The sequence below is a fragment of the Sinohyriopsis cumingii genome, chromosome 19, assembly GCF_028554795.1.
Source record: "Sinohyriopsis cumingii isolate HCF-2022 chromosome 19, ASM2855479v2, whole genome shotgun sequence".
NCBI classification, from domain to species: Eukaryota; Metazoa; Mollusca; class Bivalvia; order Unionida; family Unionidae; genus Sinohyriopsis; species Sinohyriopsis cumingii.
In genome coordinates, this window is record NC_142979.1 from 13,563,389 (window position 1) to 13,590,347 (window position 26,959).

Genomic DNA, 26,959 nt, shown 5'->3' on the forward strand with positions numbered 1-26,959 from the left:
AAGGTGGGCACGAGATTTTCGCTTTGGTTCTTTATTTAATTTTTTTTTTTTTTTCATTATTACTTTTTCAGTGACTGATACATTTTATGGAGTTTTTCGTTTTTAGAAAAAGGTTCAACAGAATATATTTTGCATTAATTATTGTTGTTGTGAGATATGCGTATTATAACGGGAAAGCAGTTACCTACGACGCCAGCTGCTGCAGCAGCCAGTGATAACGTACGCGGGGATATCATGGTTCGTGCTTCCTAATAACCATTATATGCTCAGAACAGCAATTTATTTCACATAAATACAGAAATAATAGCATGGTTGAATGATTCGTGTAAAAAAAACGTTTTGTGAGCATCGACGAAATAGTCTGATCCATTTTCAATTGTACCCCACAGTCAGTCAATGTCAGAAATATTTACCGGGCGCAATTATAGCCTAATTGAGAACTGTTGATCTCTTTTTACCATACAACGTCAGATCATACGTTGCACCGTCTGTGCGAACGTTTGTAATTTGGAAAAATGTCAGCGGTAAGTGCAGTGCTCAATTCATACTATTTTTTAGCTGACAGAGGACCTGGTATATCCTCGAGGTTTAGTTTTGACGCACATGAGCATGTACTTTCCACAGGGGCTCGTATCGTTGCTTACATTTTACCTCACGACTAAGCAAACATCACCAAATAATTATGTTACTCATCGGTGTTATATGCACTCGTGCGTAGCAGACACACTCGCATGACGACCTTGATTTCTTTCATAGGAATCCGGAATGACTGTGTAGATCTACATGAGAATTAATTACTATGTCGTCATGCGAGTGTGTCTGCTACACACGAGTGCATATAACACAGATTGAGTAACATTTTTTTTGGTGAAGTGTACTTAGACGTGAGGAAAAATGGGCTCATGTGTGCAGTCAAGGCAATATGTGCCGTTTACCCACGGACTTGAGTTTGAATCTATGTAGAGTATGAATTAAAAATTCTCTAACCTGTATGATAGTATTATTTGTATTAAAATATTAATTCTGCATACTATTATTTGGTGTTCTTCTATAGGAATCCAGGGATAGCACTTTCCATTCTGTCTGATATGTGTGTATATATATATATATATATATATATATATATATATATATATATATATATATATATATATAAAGAATACAGATCATATGGAGAATACCAGTCCTTTCAAGTGTACTGGATCCAGCAAGGGATCACCTGTGTTGGGGATCGATTAAGTTAAATGCAATAAACTGACAACAAACAGTGTGAAGCTAGTACTAGTCAGTTTATTGCATTTATATATATATATATATATATATATATATATATATATATATATATATATATATATATATATATATATGTGTGTGTGTGTGTGACCCCAGCTCACAATTAAAAAAATCTTCCTTACGGTAAGTGCGTTAAAGCCAAATGCATATGTTCTAATACTGCTACCTTTGAAAAGAAGCTAGGAGAGCTCAAGGGGCACTTTAGAATGAGAGGATACAAAAGAAGCTAAAAGAAGCTATATTAATAAAAACAGACTCCTCTACAAAGGGATATATATATATATATATATATATATATATATATATATATATATATATATATATATATATATATATTTATATAGTACAGCAGCATCAATAGCACATAGAAAGCATAAGTTTATAGGAAACATAATTTAGCATTTCTACAGTTTTATATTTTTCATAATTTTGGGCATGGGGGAGATTTTGTCTCAGAAGGTTAAAGAATCAGATTGGCAAAAATGATGATGGTATTCTAATAAAATTGTTTACAGAAAATATGAGATTTAGCTCATGACTTATTTTCCTTTTTTTTCAAGAATCAATTGACAGTGTGGGTGTGCCGAACATCAGTCCTTGAATGTACTGTATTTTGAACCAAAACTGCACTCTTCATAATTCATTTCTATAGAAGTACATATAATCAGTGACAGACAAAATAAAGCTTTTGGACAAGAATTTATTTTCACTTTATTATCATTCATACCATTATCTACAAATTCAAAAAATGAAATTGGTCTGAATAAGTTAAATATCAAGAATCTCTTAAAAGATATTTGAAAATTTACTGTTAGGATAAAATTGCTTTTTTTATATTCAGATCACAAATATTGGTCAAGAGAAGTGACAGACAATTTACTTGAAAAGCTGGGAAAACGAACACAAATGGCAGAATTACGAGCTAGGAGATGCTGTGATATTGTGCACTTTCTGCACAGAGTATTCTGAGAACTATGAAAGTATGGATACTTCATTTATGAGTCTTATTGTGAAATACTGTTGTTATTGTTTTGAGTTAATGAGTAAAAAATGTTGAATTAGAAACTGAACTGGATCTGTTTTATTTTAGCAGGATCGTTTAAGTTTAGGCAGGATCATTAAAAAAATTTTTTATTCGTCCGGTGGCTTAGTGGCTTAATTTCAAGCTCCAATATTGCTGATGTACTTCTCCGCTGCAAGTCACATGATGAATAGCTGACTGGATGCCTATTATTGATTTGCCCATCAGAATAGCTAGTAACAATTTTTATGAGGACTTATTCATTGAACCAAAGAGAATTAGTGAAATGAAAGTTTTCATAATGTGTATCTTTTTTCAATTAACAACTGATAATGTTAAGATTTATGACAAATTTTTCTGTCACTGTGAATATATGTTGCAAATAAATGTTGTGGCCATGGTATCATTGAGAGATGCATTCCACTGAGAACTGGGATTTTATGACACTTTGACAAAACAGGGTGGGACATGATACATGCAGGGATAAAATGTGGACTGTAGTACAAGTAAAAAAAAAAAGGTAATATTATACCTTTATTGTCCTTGTCAGGAAGAGATCTGAAGACTTATTCACCAAAGGTCATATTTCTATGAGGGCAAACCCCAGGTGAAAAGTGACTTTCTATGGGTCTACAAATTTGTACATCTCTCCCAAAATAAGGGAAATAAATTGCTTAATACACCAATCAAACAAGACTGGGAAACATGATCATGTGAGGGAGATGTTTTGCTTTCTGACACATGACATTCTCAACTTGCAGTCACTGAGACAGTTGCTTTTATGAAATGTAATAAATGCTGAATAGAAAATGCAAGCTACCTACCACTACAAGGGCAAATTGCCAACATTGAAAGTAAAATGGAGAAAAAAGGACTGAAAATTCTCTGGTCATAAAATGTTCAGTAAGTAGAGTCTAGGTATATTATTTTTGTATCCTCATAAAGTGATCTGAATATGTTACTTAACCAGAATTTGATGTAAAGAAAGATTCAGGTTTTGGGGGATTTTCATGAACATGTCATTGTTGAGAGCTAGATGACAGATTTACCAGCTCTGTTAAATACTACCAGGCTACTGCAACTAAAGACTTTAAAAAGTAGTTATTGTGATCTATATCGAATACATGTATTTCTAAAACACTGTCATGAGTAACATTATTTCTAGTTTAGCCACAAGCTGCAGATATAAGTTTACACATGGAAAATTTTGTTTAACCGCTTTGCCAGAATTATGAAAATTAGATCACAGTGACCTGTTTATTCTTCCCTTGCTGCCATTACCTCCAGTTTTGCACAAAAAATGATATTGAGTCAGTAAAGCAATGTTTCATCTGTTTTTTTTCAAAATTATTCAGAGGTAATTAAATTATATGGATTGTAGTGTTTAATGTACCAGAATATTTTCTTTAGGTGGGGGACCCGAGTGGCCGAGTGGTCTAAAGCGCTCTCCGTTACAGATCACTGCCATCTCACCTCTGTCTGTGTGAGTTCGAGTCTCGGATTCGTCTAATGTGGATATGTGAGAAAGCTTGCTGGTAGCTTCTCGTGGGTTGGTGGTCCTTTCCGGGTTTTTCCGGGTTCTTCCTCCACCACTAATACTGGCCGCCATGTATAGCCTATCATGTGCTGAAAAATGGCGTTAAACCCTACAACAACAACAAAAACAACAACAACAATTTTCTTCAGGTGAAACATCAGAGCTTTGGTAAGTTTATCAGTTTAGCACCTGCTTCTGTACAGTGTTTTTTTCACGTGGGCAATCTATCTACCGTAACTACCAGTACCTGCCTATGTATATCATAGTGTCTGCCTGTCCAAGTTTGCTCTTATATAATGTGTTGACAAAACAGTGTCCACATGTGTACATTGTAATTTGTTGGACCAAACTTCTTGGCAGACTTGCTTTTGCATTTGACAGCTGAACAGATAATACTAATAATAATACTAATATTACTACTACTAATAATAATACTAATATTACTACTACTAATAATAATACTAATATTACTACTACTACTAATAATACTAATATTACTACTACTAATAATAATACTAATATTACTACTACTACTGATAATAAATACTTTATTTGGTAAGGGTAACTAGGTATAATATATAAGGCCCTCAGGATGATCAAGCTATTGCAAATACCAAGGGGGGAAAATGAAATGTTAAAATTAGTAAAGCATGCTTAAATGCATTAGGTGTAAAAGCACAAAGTGTGTATGAACTGTATAACAGAATACATTTGAGTGCATGTATTTAAATATTTACATTGAAAACTGCCTTTTGAGATAGTAGTCATATGTTTTTGTTTTGAATACATTTAGGTTTGTTTCTGATCTAATTGCTTTGGTGAGTTCATTCCACAGAATAGCACCAGAGAAAGCAAATGATTTTCTATAAGTATTATATTTTGGAAATGGTCTTTTGCAATGATCGTTTGTAATTTATCTCAGTTTAGGTCCTTGGTACATTTGTTTCTGACTTAAATGAAACATACCATTTAGATATTGTGGACAAAGTTCGTTCTTTACTTTGAACATTAATATGGACTTTTGGTAGGCTAATTTGTATTTATATTTCAGCTATTTCACTTTTGAGAATAGAATTGGGGAAGTTGTATCTAATGGTAAATATAATGAAGTTTGTGGATTGTTTTAATATTGCTATCAGTTGTATATCCCCAGTTTGTCTAGTAGTAATCCAAAAGAGGAAGAATGAATGCATTGTAAAATAATTTCTGATAGTTGAGTGGTAGATATCATCTTATCCTTTGTAAAATGGAAATTCTTCGGTTTTCTACAGAACAAATGTTTCACGTGCTTGTACTAGTTTAGATCCATATCAAAGTGGACTCCCATAAGTTTTTCTGTGTCAACATTTTTAGTTTATATACAGCTCAAGATTTGGATTTATGGTCAGTGATAATCAAAGCAACATTGCCTTGGCTTTTAGGAGATTGATAAACATGGTATTCAATGAGCACCAATATTCAGAAGTATAAATGCTCACCCAATCTTTTGTTCAAAGTTATAAAGTTATAATCAGACTTATGAAAAGGAGTATTATGAGCATTTTGAATGTTGAACATACATGGGCAAGTAATTTATAAACAGTATGAATAATACAGGTCCTAAAACAGACCCCTGTGGCACTCCTTTGTTGATAAACATCAGCTCTAATTTATTGTTTATCAATAACAACTTGTTGGCTTCTGTCAGAAAGGTATTTTTGAATCATGAGAGTGATAAGTGAGAACATTTGTATTTTTCAAGTACCCATACAATTATATTATGGTCAACAGAAAGTCAAGATAAACAGTTCCAACTAATTCTCCATTGTCCATTGCAGTCAAGTGAGCAGTCTGAAATCTATTTGGGCCTCTTGGTTGTTTTTCCCCAAAGATGGCTGCTAAAATCATGTTTGTTTCAATGCCAAGGATTTGAGTTTACTGAAAGTTCTGCAGTCTTTAGTATGATTCCTTAGAGCCATGATGTTCAAGAGGTAGTGATGACTCATGATCTCTTTAGGATGCATTCATTAGATCCAGCATGTATTAGAGGTACAAGAGGTAGTGATGACTCATGATCTCTTATCAGTGTGTTTAGGATGCATTCCTTTGATCCAACATTTACTAGAGGGACAAGAGATAGTGATGACTCATGATCTCTTGCCAGTGTCTTTAGGATGCATCCCTTAGAACCAGCATGTACTAGAGGGACAAGAGATAGAGATGACTCATGATCTCTTATCAGTGTGTTTAGGATGCATTCCTTAGATACAACATGTACTAGAGGGACAAGAGATAGTGATGACTCATGATCTCTTGTCAGTGTCTCTAGGATTCGTTCCTTAGATCCAGCATGTACTAGAGGGACAAGAGATAGTGATGACTCATGATCTCTAATCAGTGTCTTTAGGATCCATTCCTTAGATCCAGCATGTACTAGAGGGACAAGGGGTAGTGATGACTCAGGATCTCTTATCAGTGTCTTTAGGATGCATCCCTTAGATCCAGCGTGTACTAGAGGGACAAGAGATAGTGATGACTCAGGATCTCTTGTGAGTGTCTTTAGGATGCATCCCTTAGATCCAGCATATAATAGAGTTACAATAGGTAGTGATGACTCATGATCTCTTGCCAGTGTCTTTAGGATGCATCCCATAGATCCAGCATATACTAGAGGTACAAGAGGTAATGATGACTCACGATCTCTTGCCAGTGTCTTTAGGATGCATCCCTTAGATCCAGCATATGCTAGAGGTACAAGAGGTAATGATGACTCACGATCTCTTGCCAGAGTCTTAAGGATGCGTTCCTTAGATCCAGCATGTTCTAGTGGTTCAAGAGGTAGTGATGACTCATGATCTCTTTACAGTGTCTTTAGGATGCATCCCTTAGATCCAGCATGTGCTAGAGGGACAAGTTGTAGTGATGACTCATGATCTCTTGTCAGTGTCTTTAGGATGCATCCCATAGATCCAGCGTCTCAGACCTGCTAACTCTTATGATTTTGCCATAAATCTTAAGAAAATTACCCTTAAAATACGAAGTTAAGGCATACTAGCAAAAGCTACGTGAAAATGATCGTTACCAAAAAATCTGAATAATTGGTTCATCCGTTTTTCATTTGGATCTTGGTCTCATTTTTGAATTAGTGAAATTAGTCAGGGAACCAGACTAACTTTACAGTAGCACCCCAGACGCTTCATACTGTTGATTATAGAATTTTTGAAAATGGCTTCCAGAAAGCTCTGCATGTTTAAGACAAAAGGGAAAATAAAGTTTCTAGAAAAGTGTTAATAATCAACACAGAATAAAAAGGAGTATTCAGATTCTTGTGAGTAAAAGCAACATGCCATTGAGCTGCATAGGGTTTGGAACTAGAGTATGTTACAACTGTAAAAAAATCAACTGCCTTACTGAGATGGACTCGTCAGGGTTGGCAGGTCTGGCATGTACTAGAGGGACAAGAGGTAGTGATGACTCACGATTGTCAGTATCTTTAGTATGCATACCTTTGATCCAGAATGTACTAGTGGTACAAGAGATAGTGGTGACTCATGATCTCTTGTCAGTGTCTTTAGGATGCATCCCTTAGATCCAACATGTACTAGAGGGACAAGTTGTAGTGATGACTCATGATCTCTTGTCAGTGTCCTTAGGACGCATCCCTTGGATCCAGTGTGTACTAGAGGTAGTGATGACTCATGATCTTTAGGATGCATTCCTTTGATCCAGCATGTGTTTGAGGGACAAGTTGTAGTGATGACTCATGATCTCTTGTCAGTGTCTTTAGGATGCATCCCTTAGATCCAGTGTGTACTGGAGGGACAAGAGATAGTGATGACTCATGATCTCTTGTCAGTGTCTTTAGGATGCATCCCTTAGATCCAGTGTGTACTAGAGGTAGTGATGACTCATGATCTTTAGGATGCATTCCTTTGATCCAGCATGTGCTAGAGGGACAAGTTGTAGTGATGACTCATGATCTTTTGTCAGTGTCTTTAGGATGCATCCCTTAGATCCAGTGTGTACTAGAGGTAGTGATGACTCATGATCTTTAGGATGCATTCCTTTGATCCAGCATGTGCTAGAGGGACACGTTGTAGTGATGACTCATGATCTCTTGTCAGTGTCTTTAGGATGTATCCCTCAGATCCAGCATGTACTAGAGGGACAAGAGGTAGTGATGACTCATGATCTCTTATCAGTGTCTTTATGATGCATTCCTTAGATCCAGCATGTACTAGAGGGACAAGTTGTAGTGATGACTCATGATCTCTTGTCAGTGTCTTTAGGATGCATTTCTTAGATCCATCATGTGCAAGGGTAATGCAATGAATGTTCATAACCTCCTTTCATTGTCCTTAAGCTGATCCTTTTGAGTCAGCATGTGTAAGAAATAGTGATGGCTCATTACCTCTTTTCAGTGGAATGTCATGTGGTTTTATGTATATGAAGAGCCATTTAATATAGTATGCATTTGCTACTGATAATGCTTAATTTAAATTAATTTAGGATGTTGGATAAGACCACACATAGGCTTGATCCAAGGTTCTATTACATACAAAAGTAACCTTCACAAATTCCAAATTTTTACTGAATTTTGTGTGAATTATCTTACTTAACAACTGTCTGAAATGTCTTTTCTTTCCATTGTCTGAATTTATCTTTGTTTGTTAGAATTACACAAGAATGTGTGACAAAGCAGTGTGTATAGTTTCTGTTCATTGCCTCAGCCAGCTTTCTTAGATCTCAAAGATCACATTAAGACATGTAGATCTGAACTGATGATCTAGATCATATGTTGTTAACGTAGCATGACTCTTTTTGTTGTACATGAGCTAGATCATATGTTGTTAACATAGCAGGACTCTTTTTGTTGTACATGAGCTAGATCATATGTTGTTAACATAGCAGGACTCTTTTTGTTGTACATGAGCTAGATCATATGTTGTTAACGTAGCAGGACTCTTTTTGTTGTACATGAGCTAGATCATATGTTGTTAACATAGCAGGACTCTTTTTGTTGTACATGAGCTAGATCATATGTTGTTAACATAGCAGGACTCTTTTTGTTGTACATGAGCTAGATCATATGTTGTTAACATAGCAGGACTCTTTTTGTTGTACATGAGCTAGATCATATGTTGTTAACATAGCAGGACTCTTTTTGTTGTTCATGAGCTAGATCATATGTTGTTAACATAGCAGGACTCTTTGTTGTACATGAGCTAGATCATATGTTGTTAACATAGCAGGACTTTGTTTTGTTGTACATGAAGTTTAAACTTAATTATGTAGTTTTTGACTATCTTCAAGACGAAAGGTAGAATTAAAAATATTAAATATTAATATATAAATATATTAAATATATTTGCTGTCTTATTTCAGGTTATGTCTTGCGATGATGCTTTTATTGCCTCTGACATTGCAAATAGTCAAATGGACCCATCCCACATTTTCTACTGGTGTGTAGACTTTTTGTACTACAACATGATCTTTGAACCTGGAAAATGGATGATCACCTTGACATTTTTATTCCTTACTGTGATTTACTTTTGGAAATGTTCCCATAAGAATTTTCCACCAGGTCCAATAGCTAAGCCTATATTTGGAAATTTGGATCATCTTAGGAATAAGCCACATATTGCATTGGCCAATCTTAAAAATGGCTATGGAGATGTATACAGTCTTAAGTTGGGATGGAGAAAAGCTGTTGTGGTTTGTTCATATGAAGGAATTAAAGAGGGACTAGTGGACTTAGAAACAGTTTGTAATTTTAGGCCACATCTGCCATCAGCAAAATTGCTTTATTGCGGGAATCAAGAAAGAGGTAAGAATGTTTATCCTGTAAAATAAAATCATCAATTAATTTCATCTTTAAAAAAATGTATGCACACTAACCCACAATTATGTTATAAACTTGTACAGTAAAACAGGACAAAGGAGTTTGGAAGATCATCCCTTGTCAACAAAATACATATGCTTTTTCAATAGAGTTGGTTGGTAAGTGGAGGTCATTATATAACAAAATTGATTTGTGCATTCAGGATGAGAGATGGTTTTCCATAAAAAAAAGTTCAGGTCAGGTTTTTATACATTATCTTTTTTTCTTGTCAGAAATGTAATGTTACAAAAGGCAAGATAAAGAGGTCACAGTGCTCATCTATTCATATCTCTTGGCCAGCCCAGATCAACCTTTATCTAGGAATTTGTTTCCTCAGCAGTATCTCATGTTTTTATCAGGGGATCATCTTCGGAATATGCCTGCATATGCATCCAAGGTGAAGGAATCTCCCTAATGATTTACAGTCAAGGATTGTGAAGCTCAGGGTCACAGGGAATAATTGTTAAAATTATGGGTGAATGGGTGGGTGTAAAATGGTTTTAGTTTTTGGATCTTGAAATAGAATCAATTTTTACTTTGGATGAATTGATGTTAAGCAAGGTCAAAATGTTTCCAAATAAGTAGTCTTATCAGAATTGTTAAATGCGCCACTCCTTTGTTTTAGCATGCCCAGATAACTTGCAAACTAGCTAAAATGTGGTCACCAATGAAGAGCCTAATAGTTATGTGAGATTGTAGAAGGTCCTCATGTAATTTATTTTTGCAGCTCTCTCTCTCTCCACATTTGTGACAAGTTTGTTGCAAGTACCTACTTATCCTTTCTCACACTCATCTTGACTTCTCATTCTTTTTTGTCTTGTATTCCTCCTGAAGACATTGTTTCTGGTCTGGTTGACTTGAATATATCTCTAACCTGTTCCCACTTTTCTGGGGAGCCATCCTCAAGGTCAATAAGAGCCTAGAATCAATTGGAGTGAGAAATGGTGAACTCCTGTTGTTTCTCAGTAGTCGTTAGCCTGGAGGTGTTGTATGGTTGGTGTTTCTGTGGTCTAGTCCTTTGTGCTGCTGATTCCTGTCTTTAATTTTGCCATCACTACCAGCACATGGTCTGAGCCAACATCTGCTTTTCAGCATAAGATTTTCATGATAAGCACTGTAGTGGCCATATTGGGAGGCCATATCTGCACCATTTTCATTCAGGATCAGCTGCATAAGAAGATGTGAAAACAATATTTGCATGATAATCAACTGCATACCTTAGAATGTTTCGGTGAAAACCCCTTGTCAAAATGGTATTCCATTCAGGCGAGGTAGTGAGAAGATTTTACAGATGGCCTTGTTTTCTAAACGTTTACATGTGATAAGAAGTCATTCATTGGAAACCCATGTTGTTTTGACCATCAGTTCAAAAGGAGTTGCTATATCAATGTTGTTTTGACCATCAGTTCAAAAGGAGTAGCTATATCAATGTTTTCATGCTGGTTACCATGGTGGCCATGTCAAATAAGATCTATACCATATTACTTCAGTTCCATCTTAACAAGTCTTTTAGCAAAAACCCAATGCTGTATGACAATCCATACAGGATAAGTGATAGGAAGATGACTACCATAGTGGCTATGTTGGATATGAAATTTGCATTATTTGTATTTAGAACCAACTACAAGGACAAGAAGTTTTTCAGTGAAAACCAGGTTCAGGAAATAACAAGATGTTAAAGATAGCCACTATGGTCACCATGTCATATGTCAGTCATTTTTATTTGAGACCATCTACAAGTCATAAGAAGTTTTTAAAATGAAAACCCCATGTAGTTTTGACAGGAGGATTGTTTTGTATTTTTATCAAGGACCATCCACAAGTCATGCAGACTTTTTGTGAAAACTGCATTCAGGAGTGTCATGCCATAGAACTTAATGTGTTGGGGGAGGGGTTTTAATATTTTTTTTAATTTCCACTACTGCATTTAGGACATCTACAAGTCCTCAGAATTCCTTTTTTCAAATCTTGTTGAACAGGAATGACAATAACAAGTTATCCAAGATGACTACCTTGCTGGATGTCAAGGGACACCATTTTCACTGTGGATCATCTATTCCTCAGGATGAAACTGTACGTCAGTTTTCATGACTTTCCTTCATGTTGTTTAAGAGGAATATCAGTAACAATAGGGCTCTGGATAACCTAGCAATTGTATGAGTAATGTAAACCTTAATCTAATTAGCTTTAAATTACCTAATGACATTGGTCTCCTCGTCACAACTGTAGTAATGTCTTGTAAATATTAAATAGTATAGATTGTCTTCTGGAGTTATTCTGCTTCCCTTGCACTTCTGTGATTCATGGTATGAAGACGTTGGTGTTCACCAGTTTACGGTGATATCCACTGGTGACTCCAGTTTCCCCAACATGGAACTTGGACATCCTACCAAGATCTGGGAATCAATGGTATTTTCTCTGTGTGTGTGTGTGTGTTACTGCATGCATGCATTCGTGTGTAGGGTTTAATGGCATATCTGTACAGTTCAGGCTATTGAGTACCAAATAAATTAAGGCATCCCCAAGAATGGCTTGAATATTTTCACAGAATGCATCCCAGGTATATAAAAAAAAGGGTTGCCTCCCAAACCCAAAAGGAGATATATAGCTGATGGACTTGTGTAACTATTTTCATGAAATAAATCAAGATTAAACCTGTACATTGCATACACTCTGTTTTTCAGGTCTGTTATTTGCAGCATGTGAAGAAAAGCTGAAACTGAAGAAGGATTTCATCTGTCATGTTCTTTACACATTTTGTTCATCTGGTGAACTCCTGTATGACACACTGACAGATGAAACTTTTAATCTGGTCTGCAGCCTTGTAAACCATCAGGGACCAGTGTGTGTCCATAACCATTTGGAATCCCTGGCCCTCAGGATACAGCTTTTATTAGTTGTTGGCAAACTCTATGATCCAGAAGATATCAATTTTATTGAAATTATGCAAACATGTAAACTTCGCTGTGCACTTTTTAAACTGAACCTTTATGACTATTTACCAAAACTTTTCACACGATTTGGTAAGTTAGAAGAAAGCATTTTATCAGAGCGGACTCATATGCAACTGGATTATTTCAGACAAATATTGAACAGGCACAAAGATTGCTATAATCCAAAAATTATCAATGACATGATGGACCATATGCTAGTTGTCATGGAAAATAATGAGGATATGGGGTTATTGGATCAAGAGGATTTGGATTATCTATTTTTAGAAGTCTGTGGATCAGGATTTAGAGCCATTTCTTCATTAATACTTTGGCTTTTGGCTTACATGACAACATTTCAAGATATACAGACAAAGGTGAGATTGTCAGAATTCTTCAGTAGAAATTTTTTTTAGTTTTCAGTAATTATGGAGACTTTACATCTCACTTCTAGAAATTGCTTAATGTGTTGGGGGAGGGGTTTTAATATTTTTTTTAATTTCCACTACTTTCATGGGGTTTATTATATTATGACATATATGATAACTTTAGTTCTATGGCACTCACCCAGGTTTGTGGATAGCTTGCATGTGAGGTAAGAACTAATCTTGATTTAGGGATCAAAAGGTCAAAGGTCAGGGTCACAGACTGAAAGAAGAAAAATGTTTTTTTTAAATAACTTAGTTCTCCACTATATGCAGTCCTGTTCTGTGTGATAACTAAAGTTCTATGGCATGTACCTCTAACAACGTTTGCATGCACTTGAGTAAGAATAATACTGATTTGGTGATCAAAAGTTCACAGTTCAAAGTCAATGAGAGAATTATTTGGCAAAATAACTAGTTCTTCGCCATCTGCAGCAGACAAACTTTGCAGATGGCTTGCACTTGGGTAAGAATAAATATATATTGATCTATCAGTCATAAATCAAAGTCACTGAGACTGAAGGACAAAACCTAGTTTCTGCACAACTTTCTACATCACAGACCTGAACTAAAATATAGATGGCTTAAACTTCCTGTAAGGAAGAAACTTACTGATTTTGGGCCAAAGTATCTATGGAACTTCAGCCAAAATCTCCAGAGGTGTCTGGTACAGTCCTGTTGATACTGGCATCAAAAGGTCAGATCATTGGTCAAGGTCATTGAGGCATCAAGAAAAATGGGTTTGGCCAAATAACATTTTCATTCTCTTATTTGTTCTCTGCCAAACTAAGTGGATGGCCTGCACTTGGGGTATTAAAGCAGTATTTAGATTCTAGGGTCCAGAGGTCATGGTCAGTCCGTACAATGACGTTAGTTAAAGACTGCATACCTTAATCAATGATCCAGGTCACTGAGACTCATTGGTCAATGATCTCCAGAGTCAACCATGCCCTGATGGTTCCTATTTAAAGGACTTTTAAACAAACATGGGGCAGATGTAGTATGAACTATTTGTGGTACTGGGGAGTTTTTTTGTCACTTTATTTATCCCTTAATTTACTTAACCATGCAATGGATTTGAGATTGAGCCCAGTACTCCATCAATTAGTTTTATAGTTTAAATTAATTAATTGATAGATGGATGATGAGGTATCGAATTAACTGATAGATGGATGATGGCATGTCAGATTAATTTTACAGATGGATGATGGCATATAAGATTAATTGATAGATGATGATATATCACATAAATTGATAGATGAAGTCATGTCTGATTAATTGTAATATGGATGTTGGCATATCAGATTCATTGATTGATGTTGGCATATCAGATTCATTGATGGATGTTGGCATATCAGAATCAATGATGGATGTTGGCATATTAGATTCATTGATGGATGTTGGCATATTAGATTGATGGATATTGGCATATCAGATTCATTGATTGATGTTGGCATATCAGATTCATTGATGGATGTTGGCATATCAGATTCACTGATGGATGTTGGCATATCAGATTGATTGATGTTGGCATATCAGATTCATTGATGTTGGCATATCAGATTCATTGATGATGGCATATCAGATTCATTGATTGATGTTGGCATTTCAGATTTATTAATAGATGCTGGCATATCAGATTCACTGATGGATGTTGGCATATCAGATTCATTGATTGATGTTGGCATATCAGATTCAATGATGGATGTTGGCATATCAGATTCAATGGTGGATGTTGGCATATCATATTCAGTGATGGATGCTGGCATATCAGATTCATTGATGTATGTTGGCATATTAGATTCATTGATCAATGTTGGCATATCAGATTCATTGATTGATGTTGGCATATCAGATTCAATGATGGATGTTGGCATATCAGATTCATTGATGGATGTTGGCATATCAGATTCATCGATCAATGTTGGCATATCAGATTGATGGATGCTGGCATATCAGATTCACTGATGGATGTTGGCATATCAGATTCATTGATGGATGTTGGCATATCAGATTCATTGATGGATGTTGGCATATCAGATTCAATGATGGATGTTAGCATATCAGATTCAGTGATGGATGTTGGCATATCAAATTGATGGATGTTGGCATATCAGATTCAATGATGGATGTTGGCATATCAGATTCAATGATGGATGTTGGCATATCAGATTCATTGATGGATGTTGGCATATCAGATTCAATGATGGATGTTGGCATATCAGATTCAATGATGGATGTTGGCATATCAGATTCATTGATGGATGTTGGCATATCAGATTCAATGATGGATGTTGGCATATCAGATTCATCGATCAATGTTGGCATATCAGATTCATTGATGGATGTTGGCATATCAGATTCATTGATGGATGTTGGCATATCAGATTCATTGATGGATGTTGGCATATCAGAATCATTGATGGATGTTGGCATATCAGAATCATTGATGGATGTTGGCATATCAGATTCAATGATGGATGTTGGCATATCAGATTCAATGATGGATGTTGGCATATCAGATTCATTGATGGATGTTGGCATATCAGATTCATTGATGGATGTTGGCATATCAGATTCAATGATGGATGTTGGCATATCAGATTCAATGATGGATGTTGGCATATCAGATTCATTGATGGATGTTGGCATATCAGATTCATTGATGGATGTTGGCATATCAGATTCACTGATGGATGTTGGCATATCAGATTCATTGATGGATGATGGCAGATTCTATTAATTGATAGATGGATGTTAGCATGTCCAGTCAGTTTTTATTATTTTTAAGTATCGATCTAGCACAAGCTAAATTCAGATCATTATACTCATACATTATCGGTTATTGTATGAAACTTCATTAAGCCATCATTAGTTTTACATCTTGCAAAAATGTCTTTTTTTTGTAACAGAGATGTTGAAGTGTAGTGTTACCATTTTTTAGCAACTTTAGCTCACCCCCAAGAAAATATTGTGAAACATGTACCCCCAAGAAAATATTATACATACACATATAAGAAAATATTATGATTCATATACACCCAAGAAAATATGATTCGTACACACCTAAGAAAATATGATTCATACACACCCAAGAAAATATGACACGTACACACCCAGTAAAATATTATGATACATACACACCCAAAAAATTGATTCATACACACCCAAGAAAATCATATGACCCAAGAAAATATGATACATACACATCCAAGAAAGTATGATTCATACACACCAAAGAAAATTTTGATTCGTACACACCCAGTAAAATATTAAGATTCATACACACCCAAGAAAATATTATGATTCACACACACCCAGTAAAATATGATTCATACACACCCAAGAAAATATGATACATGCACACCCAGTAAAATATTATGATTCACACACACCCAGTAAAATATGATTCATACACACCCAAGAAAAATACACACACACACCCAGTAAAATATGATTCATACACACCCAAGAAAATATGATACATGCACACCCAGTAAAATATTATGATTCATACACACCCAAGAAAAATGATTCATACACACCCAAGAAAATCTTATGACCCAAGAAAATATGATACATACACACCCAAGAAAATATGATTCATACACACCAAAGAAAATTTTGATTCGTTGTTGTTGTTGTTGTTTTAGGGTTTAACGCCATTTTTCAGCACAAGACGGGCTATACATGGCAGCCAGTATTAATGGTGGAGGAAGAACCCCAGAAACCCCCGGAAAGAACCACCAACCCACGAGAAGCTACCGGCAAGCTTTCTCACATATCCACATTGGCCGAGCCTGAGACTCGAACCTACGCAGACAGCGGTGAGATGGCAGTGATCCGTGACGGAGAGCGCTTTAGACCACTCGGCCACTCGGGGCCCCTATTTTGATTCATACACACCCAGTAAAATATTAAGATTCATACACACCCAAGAAAATATTATGATTCACACACACCCAGTAAAATACGATTCATACACACCCAAGAAAATAATGATACCTGCACACCCAGTAAAATATTATGATTCATACACACCCAAGAAAATGACACATACACACCCAGTAAAATATTATGAGACATACACACCCAAGAAAATCTTATGACCCAAGAAAATATGATACATACACACCCAAGAAAATATGCACCAAAAGAAAATTTTGATTCATACACACCCAGTAAAATATTAAGATTCATACACACCCAAGAAAATATTATGATTCACAAACACCCAGTAAAATATTATTCATACACACCCAAGAAAATATGATACATGCACACCCAAGAAAATATTAACATTCATATACACCCAAGAAAATATTATGATTCATTCACACCCAAGGAAATGATAATGCACACCCAGTAAAATATTATGATTCATATACACCCAGTAAAATATTATGATTCATTTACACCCAAGAAAAATACACATACACACTCAGTAAAATATGACTCATACACACCTAAGAAAATGACACATACACACCCAGTAAAATATTATGATTCATACACACCCAAGAAAATGACACATACACACCCAGTAAAATATTAAGATTCATACACACCCAAGAAAATATTATTCATACACACCCAGTAAAATATTATGATTCATACACACCCAGTAAAATATTATGATTCATACACACCCAGTAAAATATTAAGATTCATACACACCCAAGAAAATATGGTTCATACACACCCAAGAAAATATTAAGATTCATACACACCCAAGAAAATATGGTTCATACACACCGAAGAAAATATGGTTCATACACACCCAAGAAAATATTAAGATTCATACACACCCAAGAAAATATGATTCATACACACCCAAGAAAATATGGTTCATACACACCCAAGAAAATATGATTCATACACACCCAAGAAAATATGGTTCATACACACCCAAGAAAATATGACACGTATACATCCAGTCAGATATTACGATTCATACACACACAGGAAAATATGATACATATGGTAAGAGAATATATGCTTTGATCCATAACAATGCTGTGATCAATAACAATTCAAGGTAAAGAACACACTTTTCCTGGAAATTCCTATTTGACTCCAACCTCTTTCCTAAATCATCACAAAATGGGAAAATTTTCAAAACTATTTTCTCTTATTTCGAGACCAACATTCATTTTCAAAATATGGATTTTCTTTTTTTAAATTTCACATAAAACTGGACAAGTAGCAGATATGTTACTTGCTCACACAATGTTAGACTTCATTTGGGGTCCTTGACAAGGTGCTTTTTCTACACAGATGAACTTTGTGTTTGGTTTTTGACAAGGGACTTTTTTCTACCTGATGAACTTCGTTTTGGGTTTATGACAGGGGACTTTTTCTACCTGATGAACTTCATTTTGGGTTTATGACAGGGGACTTTTTCTACCCAACGAACTTCATTTTGGGTTCCTGACATGGGTCTTTTTTCTGCTGTTGAACTGTCATATATTTATATAGGTGCAACAGGAACTTTACAATGTTGTTGGAAGTGAGAGGTTGCCAGTAGCAACAGACCAGCCATTCCTGCCATACACATGTGCAGTTATCATGGAGACACACAGGCTGGCGTCCGTAATACCATTAACATTTCCTCACAGGACTGGAAAGTATTGCAAATTTCAAGGTAAACAGTTTTCATAAAAAGATTTGACAAATATGAATACTTCAGCCCCCTTCATCTGACTGGAAGGAATTGTGTATCTTGCCTATAAAACATTGGCAAGAAAATGATTTTATGTTGGTATTGTTGCTGTCATTTTAAGACCAATGATTTTATGTTGGTGTCATTTTAAGACCAATGATTTTATGTTGGTATTGTTGCTGTCATTTTAAGACCAATGATTTTATGTTGGTATTGTTGCTGTCATTTTGAGACCAAGGAGTTGTATGTGAAGTTTTGGCATTTAGCTCTTTACATTTAGCTGTCTTTCCTGGACAAAATGGTATTTGTTATCTATCTATTTACATTTGCTGTCTTTCCTGGAAGGTACTGTATTTGTCATTTAGCCACTTAAATTTAGCTATCTTTCCTGGACAGTATTGCCTTTGTCATTTAGTTTCTTACATATAGCTGTCTTTCCTGGACAGTACTGTATTTGTCATTTAGCCACTTACATTTAATTGTCTTTCCTGGATAGAATTGTATTTGTCATTTAGTTTCTTACATGTAGCATTTTTTTCTGGATAGTATTGTTTTTGTTATTTAGCCACTTACATTTGCTGTCTTTCCTGGACAGTATTGCCTTTGTCATTTATTTTCTTACATTTGCAGTCTTTCCTGGACAGTATTGTTTTTGTTATTTAGCCACTTACATTTGCTGTCTTTCCTGGATAGAATTGTATTTGTCATGTAGTTTCTTACATATAGCATTTTTTTCTGGACAGTATTGTTTTTGTTATTTAGCCACTTACATTTGCTGTCTTTCCTGGACAGTAATGCCTTTGTCATTTATTTTCTTACATTTGCTGTCTTTCCTGGACAGTATTGTTTTTGTTATTTAGCAACTTAGATTTGCTGTCTTTCCTGGACAGAATTGTTTTTGTTATTTAGCCACTTAACATTTGCTGTCTTTCCTGGACTGTGTTATATTTATCTTTTTAAAGTGTGCTTACAAATGCTACAAACACTCATGTAAAAACGACCCACATTCATGTATTTCATTCTCCACTTCTGTGCATTTGCATGTAGCATAAACGTTTTAAGGAAAATTAGTTAAAACCTCTTTGTAATTCTTATTAAAGGCTGCTTATCTTTACTAAATAAGGTCTCAGGCACCTAGTTTTGATTTTCAATTGATTATGTTCAGTTTAGAAATCATTCACAGGCAAGAAGGGTAAACAATATGCCACAAATTCCTGATATTACCTAAAAACTGCCATATTCACTACAGTGTATGTTAGCAGCTACAAACCTATTGCTTGAAACAAAATGTTTTTTTTATTGTTTGCGTATTCTGGAAAGTAATTTTTAGTATTTAATGATTTGTAATAACATGTTATGGAAGAAATTCTAAAAATGAAATCATCAGAAATGGCTAAATTAGATTTGCCAGAATTGTGTGAAAGTGGAAGATGTAATTATCAAAAATTGGCATATAAATGGTAAATGGAAGGTAACTCCTGATAATTGAAAAATAAATTTCTTCTTTAGGGTATGATATTCCGAAAGACACAATCATGCTATTTAATATTTGGAATCTTCACCATGATTCACGATACTGGATAAATCCGATGAAATTTGACCCAACTAGGTAAGATAAATTTGTTTCTGTTTACTTTTTATCAACTAACCATTGATATGTGGTTGTTTACTGTTAATAAATATGCTGTGTAGAGTACTCTAACCTATCTGTATGGTTATGTAATGTAATTATACTGCTGAATATGAAGCACATTGACCTATATGTTTGGTTATGTAATGTAATTATACTGCTGAATATGAAGCACATTGACCTATATGTTTGGTTATGTAATGTAATTATACTGCTGAATATAAAGCCTAGTAACTTTTCTTTATGACCATATAACTTACTACATGGCTGAATATAGAGCACAGTAACTTATCTGTATGGTTATATAATGTAATTATACTACAGAATATGAAGCACATTAGCCTATATGTTTTGTTATGTAATTGTACTGCTGAACATAAAGTGCAGTGACCTATATGTATGGTTATGTAATGCAATTATGCTGCTTAATATACAGCATGTTAACCTGTTGCCTTGCTTTTCATTAAATTGGGGGCCTTTGTTACAATCACACTGTTCCATAGTAACACCTGCCATCACTTTGCTTTCAGCCATTGCCAAGTTTTGCTTTTTTTTCCCCCTCCCCCCAGTTTGTGTCAGTACTTAAATGTATTCAGTTATTATGGCTGCTATCTACTGTGCATGTATGGAGTTTGTCAAAGCAATCATCAAGATCAGAAGGTGAGTTTAGTTTATCATTGTGCCCCTTTATACCTTGTATCAACCCCTTTCAGATCTACATACTGGTATTGGACACTCTTAACAAACCCTTTTAACTCCCACATATCTCTCTTCTTGGAGTATATGTATAGACTCAGATCTTGGCTGGGGCAGTGTGTTGGGATAAAAATGTACCCCCATTATACCAAAGATTATTTTATTTGTGCAGTAAACATTGAATTGAACCCATCTTGTGTATTGTTTAAAAAGCATATTAGCCCATTTGTGTCGGTTTGCATGTCTTATTAATTCTAAATGCCTTAGTGTAAGGAAAGTTTTAGAGGTAATTCTGAGCTGTTGTTTTTCATAGGATTTACTGACAAGAATATTGATAGCTAATGAGCACTTCAGAGATTACTTTCCATTATATATTAATCTCTTTTTGAGAAAGTTGAAGCTGTTTTTGTGGATCACACATCAAATTCAAATATTTCATATTTCTCAAATGTTGGCCTGGTGTGGTATTTCAGAAAAATATGATTAACAAGAGTAAACACCGACCTTGGTATTGTGACAGCATACCTTTGCACATGACATACCATGACTGAACCTGGACCACATTTGCAGAAAGCCAGTGCACTATTGGCATGATAACAGGACCATTGTTAAACCTTAAGTGATACATGACTTAAAAGGCAAAAAATGTATATGACCACAGATTCTTGCATTTTAAATAAATTTTAAAATTAATTTTCATATTAATCTGATGAAATATTTCCCTTCTTCATTTTGTAAGGTTTCTTCGTGAAGATGGGTCCCTACATATCCCAGATCATTTCCTTCCATTTGGAGCAGGGCCAAGAGCATGCCCTGGAGAAAGTCTAGTGGAACTGGAGGTCTTTATCATCTTTACCAACATTCTGCATCAGTTGGAGTTACATCCCTTGGATGGGAACTCTCCTTGTTTAGAAGGGGAGTATGTTGGACACGTACTGCAGCCTAGGCCTTTCTATTTTAATGTCACACCTAGATTTAAAAACTAGACTTATTAAAGGGGAGCTCACCTCTTATTATGTACTTTTGAGAGAGTGACGTATGTAAGATCAGATTGTTTGCATTTAAAACATGTACAGGAGAGAATGTTGGCATACCTCTATGCTACTTTAATGTAATGTGACTGACATTTCTTTGGATATTGTACTTTTGGAAATTGTACATGATCTAAGCACACTGCTAACTAAAATGACTGCTCCATTGTGCTCAAAAAATCAGCCTGAATTAGTCTAAGTACACTATCCGTAGCAGCTATTAAAATAGGGAAAATGAATTTTGCCGGATCTGACAATACCAGCTTCAGAAAGTGCAATGAATGAATTACCAAATATATAAAATGTAAAAAAAAGTTATTGGCTCTTTTTACAATTTACCTCTGAAGTTCAGGAAGTGAAAATGACCAAGTGGAGCTAGCATTTTTTTGAAAGGTGCACATCTGGAATAAGGCCAAGCTGTATACTCTATAACCCATATTACACCCATCAATCATACACCAAAATAAAGGGAATTGAAGGTTCTTTGAACTATACCTAAGATATGCAAGGTCTTTTTTAAATAGAAAAATACGAAACTGTAGAGTGCCACCTAAGCTAGAAGAAACTGAAATACGCAAGTAACAGATGTATAACAAAAATGTTCTATAGTTGTCACAACATGTTATCTTGTACTGATCAGTTTTTAAAAAAATGAATCAACGGGGTAATTTCCCTCTGATCAGTTACAAGGATACCAACCAGGGATAACTAGACCACCCCAGCAGCTGTGAGGGAACACCTCCACGTCCTATCAGTACCTTCTTTCAGTTCAACCAGCCAACTCTGGGATGCAAATGTTATAGATCCCAATTCCACTGAGAGCTCAATGAGTCTCTAAGGAAGTGCATCAGAGCTTCTTTCCAGCTCTCACATAACCACAGGAATTAGAAGAGATGCAATACACAAAAAGAGAAAAGCACCATTCAATCTCTTTCAACAAAAGAAGCTAGGAAAATTTGTCAAGTAGCTGACTGCCTTACCAAAAGGGCAAAACCACTCAAGGACTGAAGATCTCACTATCCTCTCAGACACTTATAAGCCTTGCTTTTACACGAGACAGAACAGATGAGTGTGAAAACGCTAGAAAAACATTCCAAGACAATTGCCTGCTGGATCAACTTGAGAATACAGAGGCAGCATAAAAACAAATCTGTGAATAATTATCCAAGTTTAGCCAGCCAGATATGGTAAACTTCTTATAGTTAGTCCTGAAGTGAGAAAGGAAATAAAACAATCTGGGCCAACATAATAATATCCAGAAAGCAAAGCAGACACTGCAGGGGAAATAGTAGAATGACCTCCACCCATGTGAGAATTCTTAAACCCTGCAATTATTTGCAAATTTACAAAATTTGAAAAATAATTCTAGTAATAAAGATAATCATCTTTCTGTTTTTGATTTTGTCATAAATCTTTCTAGTTTTCTGCATAACAATTTTCATATCACTATCTTGAGTAAGGGATTCGGTCACATTAATAAAGAATTAACCTTTGTCAAGTGCATACATGTTTAGAAAACTTTTTTTGATTAAGTTGAAACATATTTTTCATAATTCACCAAAACCAGATGAGACAAAATAGTTTGTGACAAAGAAGTACATGCATGTCTTGAAACTACAATGATAACATTTTGGTTAACTGGTAAAATTATTAATGTTAAAATTTAAGCAAGAAGGAGATATCATGCTGTCTGTAATTAAGCAGATTAATTCTTTATGGTTACAGTGGATGTCACTTCTTTATACACTGTCATGCCCAACCATAAAGGTTTAATAAAAGTAACCAAAGTTCTAGCTGCAAATAAACCCAAATAACATCTCTCCAATCAGAGTATCTTACCCCTATTAAAACTGGTATTACACTGCAATAATTTTACCTTCTAGGACTCCCATTACATAAAATTGGGGGCACTGCTATGGGAACCAAGGTGGCCCTATCATATGCAAATATCTTTATAGGTGACCTAGAACTGAAACTGCTGAACTCAGCACCAAATAAATGTTTTATTTATCTAAAGTTTGTACAATATGTTTTATGATCTGGACTGGATCTGAACAGGAATTAAATTCAACAATAATTATCACAAATAAATTAAGTTTACAATAGAATGCTCCAAGGAGAAAATCACATTCCTTGATACTACAATATTTAAATATTCATTTTACTTTAAACCTATGTATAAACATTACTGTCTACATTGATTTCTACCACTCTTTCCACTGCGACAATTCAGGTCCATAGTGTAAGCTATTGCAAATTAAATGTGTCTGTATTAAATAAACAGATTTTAGAAAGATGCTTCAAAACTCATCCAATTCTGTGAAAGAAGAGGCTCATATTTTAACAGAACCTTTAGCTGCAGCAGGACAAAATTATGTTCAGATCTAATTAATTGTACACAGAATGTTAAAAATTCAAATAGTGTAATGCCAGCAATCTTTAAATTATGACAAAGATAAGTAGTTTCTTCAATGTGCAGTAAGATCTCTTTGGCTGATTTTCAACTTGATTCAACCAGACATTCCAAAAGGTACCAATCTTTGGCTGATTTTCAACTTGATTCAACCAGACATTCCAAAATGTACCAGACTTTGGCTGATTTTCAACTTGATTCTATCAGACATTCCAAAATGTACCAATCTTTGGCCGATTTTCAACTTGATTTATTCCAAAATGTACCAGTCTTTGGCTGATTTTCAACTTGACTCTACCAGACATTCCAAAATGTACCAGTCTTTGGCTATTTTCAATTTGATTCTACCAGACATTCCAAAATGTACCAATCTTTGGCTGATTTTCAACTTGATTCTACCAGACATTCCAAAAGGTACCAGTCTTTGGCTATTTTCAACTTGATTCTACCAGACATTCCAAAAGGTACCAATTTTTGGCTGATTTTCAACTCGAGTCTACCAGACATTGCAAAATGTACCAGTCTTTGGCTATTTTCAACTTGATTCTACCAGACATTCCAAAAGGTACCAATCTTTGGCTGATTTTCAACTTGATTCTACCAGACATTCCAAAAGGTACCAATCTTTGGCTGATTTTCAACTTAATTCTACCAGACATTCCAAAATGTACCAGTCTTTGGCTGATTTTCAACTTGATTCTACCAGACATTCCAAAAGGTACCAATCTTTGCACAAAGAATTGTTTCTAATTTAAGCAATCGATTAATAAGAACCAAGTTTTCAAGAAAACACCCAGGTTTTTTGGGTTAAAATGCTTGCAAAGAAAGTATTCGATTGTGAAGCTATCGATTGCATCTCTTGCATAAAAAGGGGTTAACCTAAAATGTTTAGAAGCACATTTCCAAACCACAAGTACACATCAAAGTTAAGCGGTCTTTTTATAGTAAATAATGTCATTTACTTATTCGCCTTCTACTTGATAGCAAACAATATGTAGGTGAGACTAAAGGGAATTCCCAATGAGAATCAAATAACACTCCAGGGATATCTGTAACAAGGAGACCCCAGTGTCTAAACACTTCAACCAGCCTGACCACAGCACAAATTGTGTTCAGTACCAGAAAAAGAAAAGGCAGCACTGACTTTGTTTTCAAGTTGGACTGAACTGGAAATACATGTCCTTTTACAGTGCACCAAGCAGAGGTCTGCCATTTCCAGTAATATAATTGACCTGAATCCCTCTTTTATCCACATGACAACTCTTTGATTGAGCCACCAGTGTGGTACAGTGGCAAGTAACAGAGGCTGGTTATAAGATCTTGCCGCACAACTGAAATGTGTTCAGTCACAACTTTGAATAAATTTCGCAAACTCTATTATTAAAGTGTTACTTTCAAAGCTCAAGCTCAGCCTCTAAATAAGCATCCACATTTGACAGGTAGGCCAAGGAAAGGATACAGACGATATTTATGATGATTAGACCACAACGATTACTAGACAATGGAGGGGGATTTCAGAACTTTATCAGAAAATGAGGATGAACTCTTAGACTTTGTACCAGATGACATTAGTTTGTGATATTTATAGGATACTGTGAATTTTTTTTTAAAAGTTGACTTCAGGTTTGTACACATTTAATTTCCCTTTCATTGGGTGCCCGGGTAACCGATTGTTAAGATCTATGGGTACCCGGAAGAAGTTTACTAAAATTTTGACATCTTTACTGTTTACAATAATTTTAGTTGTCAATGTCTCAATTCAAATTTTATTGCAAGTTTTTTTTTTTGAAATCTTGTGACTTCTCAAAGAATTTGCACATTAAATACCATAAATCTAGTCCTTACATCTACTCTCATTTTTATAACAATTTTACTTGCCATCACTTGGCCATCTGTCTAACAGTACTGAATAAAGCTGTGGAAATGTTTATGTTGAGTTTCACTTCCACAAATGGCAAGTGTACAATTTTGTTAGATGTAAGAAAGAAGCAAATCACTAATGTTTATTTGTCAACTATTAATACTGTATGGAAGCTTCACTATGGAACCATATACAGTACCATATATATGTTCCTGTATACGTTGGATCCAAAACTGAAAACAACATGGACCCTGATCTGCTGTGACAGTGTGTGGTTATATCAGGGTTTATGTGGTTAGTTATACTGATTTGTCCAGTTTCATTTGATTTATAAGGTAAAGTTTTATGTCCAAGAACATTAACCAGATTTGTGTACTTGTCAAACTGCTGTTGTAATGCCATATTCATCAAAATCCCCAATACAATTAACAAATCCATCTACAAATGATAGCAACCTTGGATGCATGGGTAGTCCAATACTTCATACCATTTGTTGTGAAAACCCGCACAAGGCCAATCATGTGACACTTTCTTTCCTGTAGCATAACAGGTACTACCCATAAATGTTTGTCTGTGGAGTTGCAGTGCACTACAACCACG

General features: G+C 35.2%; 1 protein-coding gene across 5 annotated transcripts; it reads left to right on the forward strand.

The window, feature by feature from the left end:
* The first annotated feature begins 3 nt into the window (after nucleotides 1-3).
* On the forward strand, nucleotides 4-23,475 carry LOC149775154 (cytochrome P450 2U1-like). Of its 5 annotated transcripts, none has more exons than XM_089943088.1 (7): nucleotides 45-524; nucleotides 2,135-3,217; nucleotides 9,216-9,657; nucleotides 12,396-13,018; nucleotides 18,545-18,710; nucleotides 20,238-20,337; nucleotides 21,794-23,475. In XM_089943088.1, exons 3-7 carry the CDS (start codon nucleotides 9,219-9,221, stop codon nucleotides 22,038-22,040), a joined length of 1,575 nt encoding a protein of 524 aa, XP_089799214.1. In that variant the 5' UTR covers nucleotides 45-524; nucleotides 2,135-3,217; nucleotides 9,216-9,218; the 3' UTR covers nucleotides 22,041-23,475. The 5 variants fall into 5 exon arrangements, with proteins under 5 accessions (XP_089799210.1, XP_089799211.1, XP_089799214.1 ...); XM_089943086.1 differs by having other exon boundaries at nucleotides 2,135-2,273; XM_089943087.1 differs by having other exon boundaries at nucleotides 45-237; nucleotides 2,135-2,273.
* Nucleotides 23,476-26,959: the final 3,484 nt, after the last annotated feature.